Raw genomic sequence first — 13,623 nt, 5'->3', positions numbered from 1 at the left:
CGGCAGGAAGAGAACAAGATACTGGTGTAAAGCTAAAGCCAACCTGCTTCCTCATCCTCCTCATCCTCTTCCTCATCATCTGAACTTGATGACAAGGGAGCTGGTGCAGAGCTAGCTTGATTATTAACATATCCACCATACTGCATGCCTGTGAAGTGGAAAGCACAAACATAAGAATCAGACAGACAGGAAAGATGAGAAATGAAAAGTTACAAGTCATTGCATTAAAAGTGAGAGAAATTAGCCGTTCCAGAGAAAATCCCAACATGCAAAAAGTTAAATCTACAACCCTAAACTATAGAACTATAGTTCATATATGAACTATATAAGCAGTACAGCAGAAGCAGTTTTTAGTGGGCTAGTTCAGCAAGTATTAGTAGCACATGGAAGTTAGCAGATTTTATATATATCTATATGTATATAGATCTCTGTGTGTGTATCCGCATTTATATCAGGAAGTTAAACATACACACAGACTTTCTATATATGTATTTAACATCAGTTTGTCCACTGGAATACTTTCGTAAGTTAACGCATAGAAATAAACTAGTTCCTTCCCAGTTAAATTAAAATTGTGTTATGAAAACATTAATATTAAACTTTTGCTTGGCACACCTGCCTCTTTTAAGACAGGAAAAATTCACATTGGAATTCCGAACACTGTCAGAAAACAATGAAATGTACTGCTGCTGCAATATGCGAGAGTATAAACACATACCTTAGCAACAAAGTCAGTGAAATTTAAGCTAGATAAACCAAAAAATTTGGTTAGTCTTATTTTTAAATTAGTGCCTAAATTCAGGCTATAGACCCATATTTAAGTCCCTAAATACACGATCCACTTTTAAGATCTGGTGACAATGCAACAACTGTTACCACTGTCACCTCCAAACGACAACCTATAAGGTTTTTTGGTAGTGGTGTTTTTTGGTAGTGGGTTTTTTTGTTGGCTTTTTGTTTATTTGGTTTTTTACAATATCTATTCTAAACATATGTGAACAATACACAAAAGCAACACATACATATACCATTTTAAAACAGAGTAAAGCATGCAGCAATGGCTTATAATTAATTTCCTACATTACTCATTATTGATGCAATTTCAGCACCTCCAAGAAATCGTAAGTTTCTCTTGTCATGGGGCAGGGTTAGCAGAGAATTTAAATATGCTTGTAGTCAGGCAGAGACATCCTAAATAAATGCAAGCAACCACTGTTTCCTTCTTAGCAATCCAATGGATTGCTATAGCAAGAAAATATCCTAATTCTTCAAAACTCTTCAAAATTTTCCAGACTCTCGAGAGCTTGGGATTTTTTTCCCTGTAAAAGCACTGTGGCACCACAGAGTAGTGTTCTTTATTCTAACACTATAAAGCGCTACAGAAGTGCTGTATGTTATGCATAATCTGAAACCATCATGGTAATTAATAATTCCCCCATCCACAACTTAAATCAACTATATCAACCTTTATTTTATTTAAACTACGGGCCAAAAATGCTGTTAGTTTCATGGCTTTTTTAAAAAGGGTTAGCAAATGAACACAAGAGGGTCACTTCAATTTCACTAAAAAACCCCAACAGAATCAAGGTGAAGAGTATCTATTCAAACAGTGGAAATAAAAAGAAAACAGAGCAAAACCATATCACAACATTCTTGAGAAGCTGAACTTTCATACAGAGGTTAGCGCCAGAAGAGACCGACATTATTTCACTTTATCTAGTGCCTTAATACTCCTACAATTCCAATCAAGTTTCTCCACAATACAAGTAGACACAATGATGAAGGCAAAAATCAACCCAAGTGCAGCCGAGGAGATACAATACTTCAGTTTCTCTATACCACTAAAACACAGGACTAACTCAAATGATTCATAGTCCCATCTTTTATGAAGGCTACTGGATGCACTTGATAAGGAGGATACAAGAAAACAATTCTCTGTGCAACACCAGATTACAGCCAAGGAGATTGTATCTCTTCTCAGGCCTGGGAGAGCTACCAAGGAATAAGACAGAACAATGGCATTATTGTGAAGGAGAAAAAACAATTTAGATCAATTAACATGCAAGTAAAAAGAAAAAAAAGTCAGGATGGCAAGAAGAGATGCACTGTAACACAGAGAGCCAAAGTAAAAGAAGATGGGCACAGCATGAGAGTGCAAAGACAGACCTCTAACAAATACCATGTACACAGACAGGAGAAGAAAGTAAGTAAATCTACCTGGAAAGGGCATGTCAATGCAAAAATTCCAAGCATGGGCAGATGAGAGAAAAAGACTGAATTAGTCATTCTACTAATGCTACTTTGGAATTTTTGGAATGTTTTTTGGAAAACAAACTTCTACTGCTAAAACTCCCCCTTTTCCAGTCACCGGTCACGTACATAAAGGATGCATGTGTTCAGAAAGAATACAGAAAAAGAGATTTAAAAAATATGATAGTGACACAGAAGTTTAGGAATCATGAACTATGTCACTATGAACCCTCTGGAGGCAGGACTGATTTGACTCTTACCAGCCTTATCATTTTGCGTAGTTTTTATTTTCATTGCCAGCAGTACTACAAATTTCTGCCTTTAGGATACTCCTGCATTGTGCTAGCACAACTGTCCAGCCACAAAACCAATCTGAGAACTGATCTGGCTGAAAAATAACCTGGTTTAAAAAGTAATTCTCAGGTAGACAAGACTCAAATTCTGGTTCACTGCCCAGCAATGCCACCAGTAGGCCAGCACAGGGGAGAAAGCAACTGAAGGGCAGAATGGGTGGCTGAAGACAGCAGTTCCAAGTGCCACCATGTGCCTAATCATGATTTCTGTTGTGACAACTCAGTTCTGCTTAGTATCTTTCACAGAGTTGCTAATAATGTTAAAATCTCCCACTCTTAAAACTGCAAAAGCTTATTTTGAAATAATTATTTATTTTAGTGAGATTACTTCATAGGTCTGGCTTAAAATGCAACCACATAATTTAAATTGTCACAAATTTCTTGGACTGGAAAGTTCTAAACCCTGCTACCAGTGTACCTGTAATATAATAATATTGTACTCTAAAGGCTGTATCCCACTATATTTTACAGACACCTAGAAATGTAGGTGGGAGGACACAAAAGGATAAACTGGGATAAGAACTCATTTGCCTATGAAATAAACCAACTAGTTAGGTATTTTAAGTACAATCACCCATACCATGAAAGACTTTAAAACAGAAAGCGTACATTTTACGTGGCTTAAGTTTCACAATGGAGGCCCCACCAAAAATGAAAATGAAATAACTACATGCAAAAATAAACTATATTCTGAAGTTCTTTAACTGGCTCTCTACCCATAACCCTCATATTTTCAACGAATTTACTACTGCATTAAGATCTCAATATTACAAATAGTAGTTCTCACAAAATGAACCCTCTTCTCCATTCTTAAACTCTTTTCATCTACCCATCAGCTCGTCTCATCAACATAAAACCTAAGGAAGTCTACAAATAACATCCAGACAGGACACAGATTCTCAAAGTTCATCTCTAGGATGTCGTTTTCAAGTAAATTAGTTTACCTGCATTGAATTTGTAAGGATATTTATGTAAGATTAAATAGGCTTTAATAAATTTTAAGGTTTTTATCCTGTTAGAACTTAGCCAGGTAAACAATTAGAATATTTTAATTCTGTATAGGAATGCCCACACAGGAGCTTAAAACAATGAAAAATAATTTTAAAATTCAAACTCATTTTCTAGAATGCTTTCATGTAGACACTACTACTCTATGATAAGAAAAAAATCAGTCCATTTATCTCTGCATGAGAAACACACTTGGAATTTTAACAACCCAGACAAATATTCAGTAGATGTGTTCTATTTTTTCAGTAGGTTAATTTCTACAAATAAAGTTATCACACCTAATTGTTGATAAAAAGGTATTGCAAGAGTACATTATGTATTTCAGACTCCTCAAATGAAACTAAATGAAAAGAGTTTGAAGTCTTCTAACGCTCACAAAACCATCATCTAAACATACAAACATACGTGTGCGATGACAGGTACACAGATTTGTTACTGATTATATTAATGTAAATACAATTAGATCAATGAAAACTCCTGACAACTTATCTTTATATTCCTGACAACTTATCTTTATATTCCTGACATAGGTATACTGTTGGTTTTAAAGTGTGCTCATTCAGCTACAAATTGCATTAACCTTCACTTATGTGGAAGTATCTGAATTTAGTGAAGAGTTCAGCAGTGACCGCAGTGATTTGTATTTAATGTACCAAGTTTCACACATTTTACAGGAATCACTGCATGAACATATATATTGCACATCAAGGCAAGCACAGTTAAACAGCTAAAATCCATTCTCTCAATAGAAACACGGTTATGTGATTTCTTTGGAAGATGAAGCAATGTTTTTTTCTAGCAAGCACATCTACAGTACAAATTCTACCCAGTAGCAATATCAACTATAAAACTGTGCAAGAAACAAGCACAGTTCCAAAAACTGATTTATCATTTTCCTTAAAATGGTACACTGTACATAGGACTTCATAGCAATGAAGAATTATCTTTTTGCCTGTAAGATATACAGAGCTGATTCACAGACAAGTTATTTCTTTACATCCTCCACTCCACCAGAAAAAGGAGGAAATGGAGAAAAAGGGGAAATTCAGACATTTATGTCAGAGGACTTTGAAATTTAAGAATAAAAACCATGCTGTGACAGACAGACACCATACTTTTGAGAATTATTTTGAACACCAGACATATCACATTGTTCTGGACAAAATTAATGCCTACTTCCACCTCACACACCATGTAAATTCTTTAAATAAGAATTTAAAATTCTGAAATTACCAAGAAAACACAGCCAAAAAAAATAAAGTCAGCGCACTAAATTTGGATTTGGAATACTAGATACAGAAACATGTAACAGTCAAGAGGCAAGTCAAAACATCAGGGCAGAATTAGCATGGCTGAAGAAGGCTCAAGACCCAACTGATTCTTTGTCAAGAGGCTACCAACATCAGAATAACAAGGAGCTTATACAAGAACTCCTCTGTTCGCCCACAAGAACTCCTGCAGCAGCTTTCCACGGGAGCTTATAGCTAGAGAATAAGAAATCAATTCTATCAGTTTGAATTTAATACTCAAACTTGCTCTGTTTCCCAGTGCTAGTGCTAGCAAATTGCTAGTTTACACCTGATTTTTCAATACAAACTGATTACAAAAGCTACTTTTAAGACCTTCTTCCAAGAAGTTAAAATAGTGAGCAGCTTTTTAGAAGAATAAGGGAACTAAAAGAGGGGCTTTTTCAGGAAGAGACATGTAAGACTGCCAACAAGACAAACAAGCCAAAGATGACATATGGCCAAAGGAAATCAAACAGAAGAGCTAAGAGAAGCTAGAACCAAGGTGGTACAAAACAAGGAAGCTTGATAAGATACAAGAGGTGTACTCCAGTCAGACAAATGCAGAAGAGCAGCAATGAAGTTTCCAGCATTCATGTGCACATGTGGAACAGGGCAGAAGTCTGTACTGCAACTTCCCATTCCCTTTTAGTACCTTCCTGGAGGGCTGACTCTGGTGACCGTGTAACAGAGGGTGAAGATCGTGGCTGTGAAGAAAGGCTTGGAGCAGGTGTCCTTACTGACGAAATCACAGCAGAGGAAGCAGATGTTCCAGCCCCAGGCTTGGTAAACGGAATGCTCTGGCTCACAGAGTGCATGGGCTGGGAAGAATCAATGCCACCTGAAAACAACACCAGAAAGCAGGAACGCTTTGTTTGTATCTGCACAAACAATTACACAATGCAAGCAATCACATTTGATTTCACCATAACTACAAAAGCAATACAATACTTCAAAGAGAGATGCCTTCAAACAAGTATATATGGAAAAGTTGGTTGTTTTTTAAAATTAAATACCTCTAATGTTAAAACTCCATTAAAATGAACAAATTGCTCTGATAACTAACAGCAAAAAGGAAAGCATGATGTAGCAAGATCAAGATTAAGCAGAAGCTAAATTGATCCATTTCTGATCCATCCCACAACTCCATGCTTTCACAGGTTCCTCTTCCCAGATAAGAGGAATGCAGTCCATGTGGGATAGCTCCCTCTCAATATTCCTCCCACAGGCAGGAAGCCTGAAAGTCAGCTGTGTGGTAGTCCAGCATTCTGCCTCCCTCACAGGGCTGGCACTTTGCAATTTTGGTACTCAATTATGAGACCCATATTCCAAGCAATCTGTTTCAATCAACCCTGAGTATTCCACAGAACTTCTGATGTGTTTTAAACATCTGGACTAGATATAATCTGCTTTAAAAACACAGATTAGTGCTTTGAGAGATTTAACACAGTCCAGTTGAAATTCCTATCAGATAAGGACAATGTAACTTCAACTAAGTTAGCTTTTAAGAGGGTTGCTCTTTGTTTATAAATTGAAAAAATTAATCATATTATGATTCTTTCTAAAAAAACTGACAGACAAAACTGTAAAAATAAGAATAGAAAGGAAATGGTTTGACTACTCAGTAAACAAACACAGAAATTAAGCAAGAACAAAATTCACTGTTTGTATTTGTAGAGCACTTATTTAAGTTACAGAATTCACTACAGGATGCACATGTAATATTAACTTTGCTTCCTCTGCACATATAGCAGTGTAGTTCATACATCCCTGACTTTTCCTTAAATAATGGAGCTGATATCTGAAAGCACAGTTAAACAGCTAAAATCCTTTTTCTCATTAGAAACACAGTTATGCAATTTCTTTGGAAGATGAAGCAACAGTTTTTTCTAGCAACCACATCTACAGTACAAAGATGATGCTTCCTTTCGAGGGAGAAGAAGAGGCATCTTAAAATGATCCTTCTGTTTATCTAATTTACCATCAAAATTAACAGCATACATTTTCACCACCTCAATGGAATTTTTATTTATTATGCAGTTTTCAAATATAATGTTGAGCATACATACGGCTTTTTCACAAGTGTTATCAAAATTAAAATATGCATTTCTCCAAAGTACATAAACACAGCATTTTCTATTGAAATGTACTTGCTATAACCTCTGCTTCTACACATTATGTCTTGCAGACTCCCCATGGAAGCATCAGCACCTGTCAGCAGAAATGTTCTTGTTATGGTAGCTACACAGCTTCCTCAAGCAAGATATGCAAGACAACAGGGGAAGTTCTTTGCAACATTAGTGTGCTTACCCAGGTTTTGTAGCAGAGAGAGTTGTTTATGGGGTTATGGTATTTTCCACACTTCAAGTCATGGTATTTTCCACACTTCAAGTCAATATAGCAATGCTTGCAGCATCAAGCACTGCTGTAGAGCATGCTAAATGCTGTAATGTCACAGTGTCACATGTTCAAAGCCAAAACCAATTTACACCCGGATTAGCTGAAGATGTAATACCTTCCTGTCAAGTACTCGTATTTATTATAGAATCATAGAATCATAGAATCATTAAGGTTGGAAAAGACCTCTAAGATCATCGAGTCCAACCATCAACCCAACACCACCATGCCCACTAAACCATGTCCCTAAGCGCCTCATCTACACGTCTTTTAAATACTTCCAGGGATGGTGACTCCACCCCTTCCCTGGGCAGCCTGTTCCAAGGCCTGACCACTCTTTCAGTAAAGAAATTTTTCCTAATGTCCAGTCTAAACCTCCCTTGGTGCAACTTGAGGCCATTTCCTCTCATCCTAAAGAAGAGGCTGTTCTGAATCACCTTTTAATTTGTATCAGAATTGTCTCTAAATTTGTTATCAAACAAAAGTTATCCAAAATATCCTTCAAAATTATGAGGATCCTTTACATGTACTGTAAGAAAATGGTTTTTAAACCCTGAGCAAAAAAAAAGCATGATTTTTTCTTTGTACAAAAATCCAACCTGCAAAATTACATGTTAAACTTCATTTGGTGACTCTGGAAAGTTTTTGAAAGCTGTCAGTAACTAAGACCAAAGGAAACACTTCAACAAAGTTAATCTTTAAAAATACATCCTTAGTAACTATCATCATATGAGACAATCTACAGTTATGGTAATTAGGCTTATAAATTTTTTTTTCCTCTGGCCTGTAAGAAGATTGCACACTGTCATATAAGTACTGATCAATTTAGGATGGCATATTTTAGCTCAAGACAAAGCTAGACTGAATACCAGTTTAGAGTACAAGTTTCCCACCAGCTTATCTGGCACGAGCCCGATCAGGCCGTACAACATTCCCACCAACCGATGTCATGAGAAGCCAAGAGCTTTGTCAGGCTGCAATAAATATAAAACGCACTCTCCGGCACAGTATTTTTGGTTTTTCACCTTCCACTCCTCTCACCTTTAATGTCCACTGAAAGTTTTCCCTCGTGCCTTTCAACTATGAACACTGCACTAAAAATGACCAAGTATACCGCTTAGTTACAAAAGCCATATACCAATAAAGATCTACAGTTAAAAGGTATGTTACAGAAAGAATCAGCAGGGCTGTGCAAATTAGCAGTGTAATTCAACATTTTTTCTATATACTACTACTTAAAGTTTTCATTTAATTTCCAACTTGAGACCTACAGGTAGTAGTTGTGTATCACCACAGTATCTTCTCAAGTTTTCAGAAGAGATGCAAGAACCAACCCTTTTGAGTTGCTACGATCTTGATTTCCTGCCCCCCCCCGCTGCGCAACGTAACATGTGATTTCTACTGAGAGATTTACCACCTCCCTGCTGGTTTTCAACAGCATTCTCTCTCCCTGACTTGCTGTATCTCGGCTGCAGCCCTTCCCCTTTTTCCAACCACACCTACATTAGCAGATTTACAGGATTATAGCCTACATTCCTATGGAACTGGGGCAGCAAGGACTTTAGATCCTGATCTGACATAAGATAAAGAAATTAAAGTGTCTCCTGCTCAAGCAGACTGCCTATGATTACAGGACAGTAGACAAGATCCAGGAAGCAAAGAAACCCATATCATATACTTGCAAAAGGAGTTCTCTATCTCCTTCTCCTCAGGGAGGCAGGGGGGAGTCCAGTAAAATTTAAGCATCCTGGTTGACATCTACACTGACTGGAAAGCACTGAAAAAAAATCAGAGTGCACTAATTTCACCTGAAATAAGCTAGAAAAACATTAAGGAAAGCTATTGACCTAGAAAGACAAAAAGACTAAATAATACAGTGTGTGTTACTTACACAGCGTAACACCGTTTCTGGACAGATCTATATCAACACTGTTCTGCTGAAATACAGAATTTAAAACTAGAAGAGGGCATTTCTGCTAGATGAAACTAGTTTAAACCAGCAAGCAGAAAAATCTCAAATTAAGTATTTGTATTCTACTTTATTTATACTTCCTAAAGCAAAGAAAATCATTCTCACTGGCTGCTATTCATCAAAACAGGTGAACTTCCAGCAAAAGAAGCCTCTTAAAATAAACTACTTCTTTTCTTCTAGTGAAATTCCAGCAAGCTTCACTGAAAATACTTCAGTGATTTCAGAGAGTGGCTGCCAAAGTTTTAGAAAAAGATTTTGTTGCAGTTCTATGTCCTATGTATGTGACACAGAGCAGCTCAGGGGTTTGATCTTAATAGATCCAGCATTTTGGGGGCTTTCCAAGGCCCTACACAAATTGGTTTATTTAAAAATCCAACTGTAAGTCCAATCCAACTCTAAGTCCAACGCTTAGAACTTTTCTAATTCAAGAAGAAAACAATTCAGAAATCACCAATCTTCTGAAAAGCGTATACCAGCCTAAGTTTCCTGAGTAAGTCCTGTTTAAACACACACATTTTATTAAAAACATGGCATTCTTCTATATAAACAATGTTTCATTTTCATCACAGAGAGCTCTCAGTGTTCACTAACTGCACAAAACTGCTATTGAAAAATACATTGAGACAGTAGTATATCCTAAGTGACAGTCTTTCAAAGATTTGCTTATTTATAATTTAAGGATTGTGAGGGGTCTTCTTTTGCAGCACAGTAGCAATGACAGCAAACTGTCTTATTGGCACTCTGACTAATAGAGTGTTACCAAAATTTCTTTACATGAACCGTCACAGAAAGCACACTTAAGAATTTCAGTATATCTTAATTTTTTTTCAAGCAGTTTTGCTAAAAACAGAACAGACTGCAACTGTTTTCCACCATAATTTCCTTCCTGGAGAACAGCAGGGAGGATGAAATATTCAGAAAAATTCCTTCTTACGAACCATTCATCATTTCCTTAAATTCCTTGTGTGTTGTACTTTCCAAGGACGTACAAGAAATGGCAAATAATTTTAAAGATTCAACTCCTTTTTTAATGGCTGCAAACAATTAGAATACCATATATAAAATCACCCCACTTGAGAACAATAAGACTGCACAGGAAAATTTAGAAAGCATATCAGTGTCCCAAAAAGTAAATCAATTATGCCAGGACCAAACAATTATTTGCCATCTTTTATTAGACACGTATTAGCAACTGAATTTTTAACATATTTTAGCCAAAGATGTTGAATTCTAGACTAAAAAAAAATCAGATATTATTGGAGGCAGTCTGTTTTGCCCCAGACTTCAAAAATGGTGTAAGTCTTTAGAGTTTAGTCATAAAACAGCCTGGCTCTTCCTTCAGCCTAGCTACTGATTGCTACCTTTATTTGCTCTTTCCCAGTCAGTAATACAGAATCATTTGTATGCTGAGATTGAACCAGGATTCAGAGGGAAAAGAAAAAAGTTATTCTCCAGATAAATCAGTTCCACAACCCAGTCCACCGTGCAAGGAAGCACAGGGCACGCTTATCTCAGCAGCTCTACAAGCTCAGAAAGAGTTTGAATGTGGTTTAAATAATTATGCCTACAGTCCAGCAAACAAACCAGCTACTGCAATATTACTCAAACAACAGAATCAGTGGATCAGTGTTTATTTTCATAACTGCAAAGTGTGTACCTATTACACACCACTATCACAGCCAGTTCTATCATCAGCTCTTTGAAATTCAAGCACAATATTACTATTTTTTCTTGAGGCCATGTATTAACTCAATCACTCTCTTAAGAAGAGCACTGAATGGTTCAGAAATAAGACTATCCATTGCTCATATTGCTCTTCACTGCTCCACTGTTTCACCTTTAAAACAGCTGTTCCTCATAAAAAAATATTATTATGAACAAATAATATATTTCAAGACACCCTCAAAGGAAATAAAATTAACAGGCATTTAAATTAAAAACTTCTGTAAATAAAACACTAACAGTCTGAACAAATAGTAAGTCGTTTTCATACAACTGCTGCAAATCTTACTATTCTGGAATGGTACCTGCATTCTGCCAAGACCAGCTGTAGATTCTGCACCGAATAGAATCAATTTTTTTGGCCAGATTTTTAAACCTTTAGTCCTTGAAAGAATTTATTTTTATGCTCAGCCTTGAAATGCCATTAACTTCAGAAGCTTTTTAAGGAGTTACCTATTTTTCTTTTTTAAACAGTATTTTGTTTCATGTTTTTGAAATATTAAAGAAAATCACACAGAGCACCTCAGAGAAAGAATTCAAATCACTAATATTTAAACTACTAAAACCAAGCTGAAGGATGACACTCTACATCCTAGTCTTGGGGGAAAAAAGGCAATATTGAAACTAAATTCAACCTTGGTATGGATTGGATGAGCTAGATTTACGCTTAGCTGTTTTTTCCAGGAAAAGCTTTACCATCATCAAAACCCATGTTCTTTCGTAAGTCCTTGGTCTTAGAAAAACCTCCGCTACAAGAACTCTTAAAACAATTCCGATGTTAAACTATAATCTGAAGTATCTGGCATAAAAAAGGAAACATTCCACAGTTCTCTAGTATCTGTCTCATCAGAAAAAGAAAACTGGTAGTCTTGCACAGCTTACAAGTCAAAACTGCATGAAGTCAGAAAATTACCAGTACAGAAAGAAAACCAGAATTTTCCTGCACACGCTATTGCTCTCTCAGAGGGAGAGCAAGATGTTTCAATGCGGAGGCACTCCCACATCTGTAATCTCTTCCATTCTTCCCACCAAGTACTGCCTACCCTATGAACTTGTACACAGTTTTCCCATGAAGCAGAAGCTGCAGCTACTACCAGGGACTGAGTATACTCGCTCTCAACTGGCACCTTCACAACTTCATTCTCTACAGCTACATCCATACTAAAAACATCAAGTTGTTGCTTACAAAAATCAGCTAAAACCACCGAAATTGCTCTCTCATTCAAATGCTTATAAAAAATACTAATTTAAAAAACCCCAATGGCCTGCAAACCCACTTAGGCTTCTACTTTTTCTGAACTTTCTGAAGAAAAGAGTGCATGCATGTCCACTTAGGCAAAATTTAAAGAATCAGTATAGAACGTGACTTAAAAAAATTCTCAAGCCAGAAAAGGAAAAAAGTACCTTTGTGATTAATAGACATATTTCAGAAATTACACATTCCTTCAAAACTGCATGAAAAAATTCCCTTCCAAGGCCACTTACATAAAAAAACCCCAATAAACTAAAACCATCCCCTGAATAGTGCCTTTTTCTATATCTCTTAATAGAAACATGTCAGCTGCTATTGTGAGGACTGTGGTAACTAAATGAGAAAAGCTTCAAGAATGAATAAGGACAGAATTCAAAATTACAATACATAATTTCACATAGTGAATAAGTACAAACCAACAAAAGCACGTGACTTCTGATGTTGCCCAGACACCTGTGGAAGTTCACTAACCTTCAAATAATACCATACCTGTATTTATTTGGTTGTTTACTTTAGTTTTTTGAGGTTGTCTTGAACAGACTGAGCAGATGAAATAGTTGATAATGTTGAATTATATCCCACGGGAACATGCTGTTGAAGTGAATGAGGTACTGATGTACTCTGGCTAGAAAACGTATTTGTCTCTTTGAACTGTTCAACAGCAGGTAGGCTCTGAGAGGTAAATGCCTGCCCATACACACAGCCAGCAGCCGCAGGATAGGAAACATTAGGATACATGGCACTAGAAACCACAGGCATGGTATAGTCATCGGAATTAAGGGGAAATCCCTGAGATGTAACTGAAGAGCTGACAGAAGTGCTGTAGTGATTACCGAATGCTGAATACGACTGCTGAGCACTCGTATGCAAGTAGGATGCAGATGATATTGCTCCTTGAATAGGTCCTTCAGCTGACCCCACTGCATGGGGAAGAGTTTTGTTGTACAACTGCTGTGATCCCTGTGTATTCAACACATTGGTACCCACAGAAGGTGTCATAACATTTTGTGCTGGTGCTGAATAGTAAGTAGGGTAGTAACTGGCTCTATACTGATTCTCCAAATGTGAAGCAGCAGCTTTATTGGGCACTTGGGAATAGTGTCCTGAGGGTGCACTATAGTTTGCAGGATGCGAGCCATAGCCAGAGGGGAACTGCATCCAACTCTGCACAGGACCTGAAACGAAGAGAAAATGTCACATATATTAAAGGTGCATCTGCTAGTAGTGCCAATGGACTCTGCACTTACTCCAACAAACAAACAGTTGGTTTCTTCGTGTTTTCTGTTACTATTTTTGAGGTCAATTTCCATCAGCAGAAAGAGAACAAACCAAGTACAATGCATGCAAAATACAATACTTGAAGTAATTTGCATACACGCACAG

At 36.9% G+C, this 13,623-nt stretch overlaps 1 protein-coding gene across 1 annotated transcript in view; it reads right to left on the bottom strand.

Annotated features, from left to right (window-relative positions):
- The window catches only part of SEC24B (SEC24 family member B), a 42,151-nt gene extending 28,741 nt beyond the window's left edge, over positions 1-13,410 (bottom strand). The window contains 4 exon segments of the mRNA XM_009573171.1: positions 44-148; positions 5,553-5,738; positions 12,730-12,756; positions 12,759-13,410. Coding sequence (XP_009571466.1) covers positions 44-148; positions 5,553-5,738; positions 12,730-12,756; positions 12,759-13,398 — 958 coding nt within the window. The 5' untranslated portion in view covers positions 13,399-13,410.
- Positions 13,411-13,623: the final 213 nt, after the last annotated feature.

The sequence above is a fragment of the Fulmarus glacialis genome, unplaced genomic scaffold (assembly GCF_000690835.1).
Source record: "Fulmarus glacialis isolate BGI_N327 unplaced genomic scaffold, ASM69083v1 scaffold40042, whole genome shotgun sequence".
Classification (NCBI taxonomy): domain Eukaryota; kingdom Metazoa; phylum Chordata; class Aves; order Procellariiformes; family Procellariidae; genus Fulmarus; species Fulmarus glacialis.
This window is presented reverse-complemented; position numbering and strand designations above follow the sequence as displayed.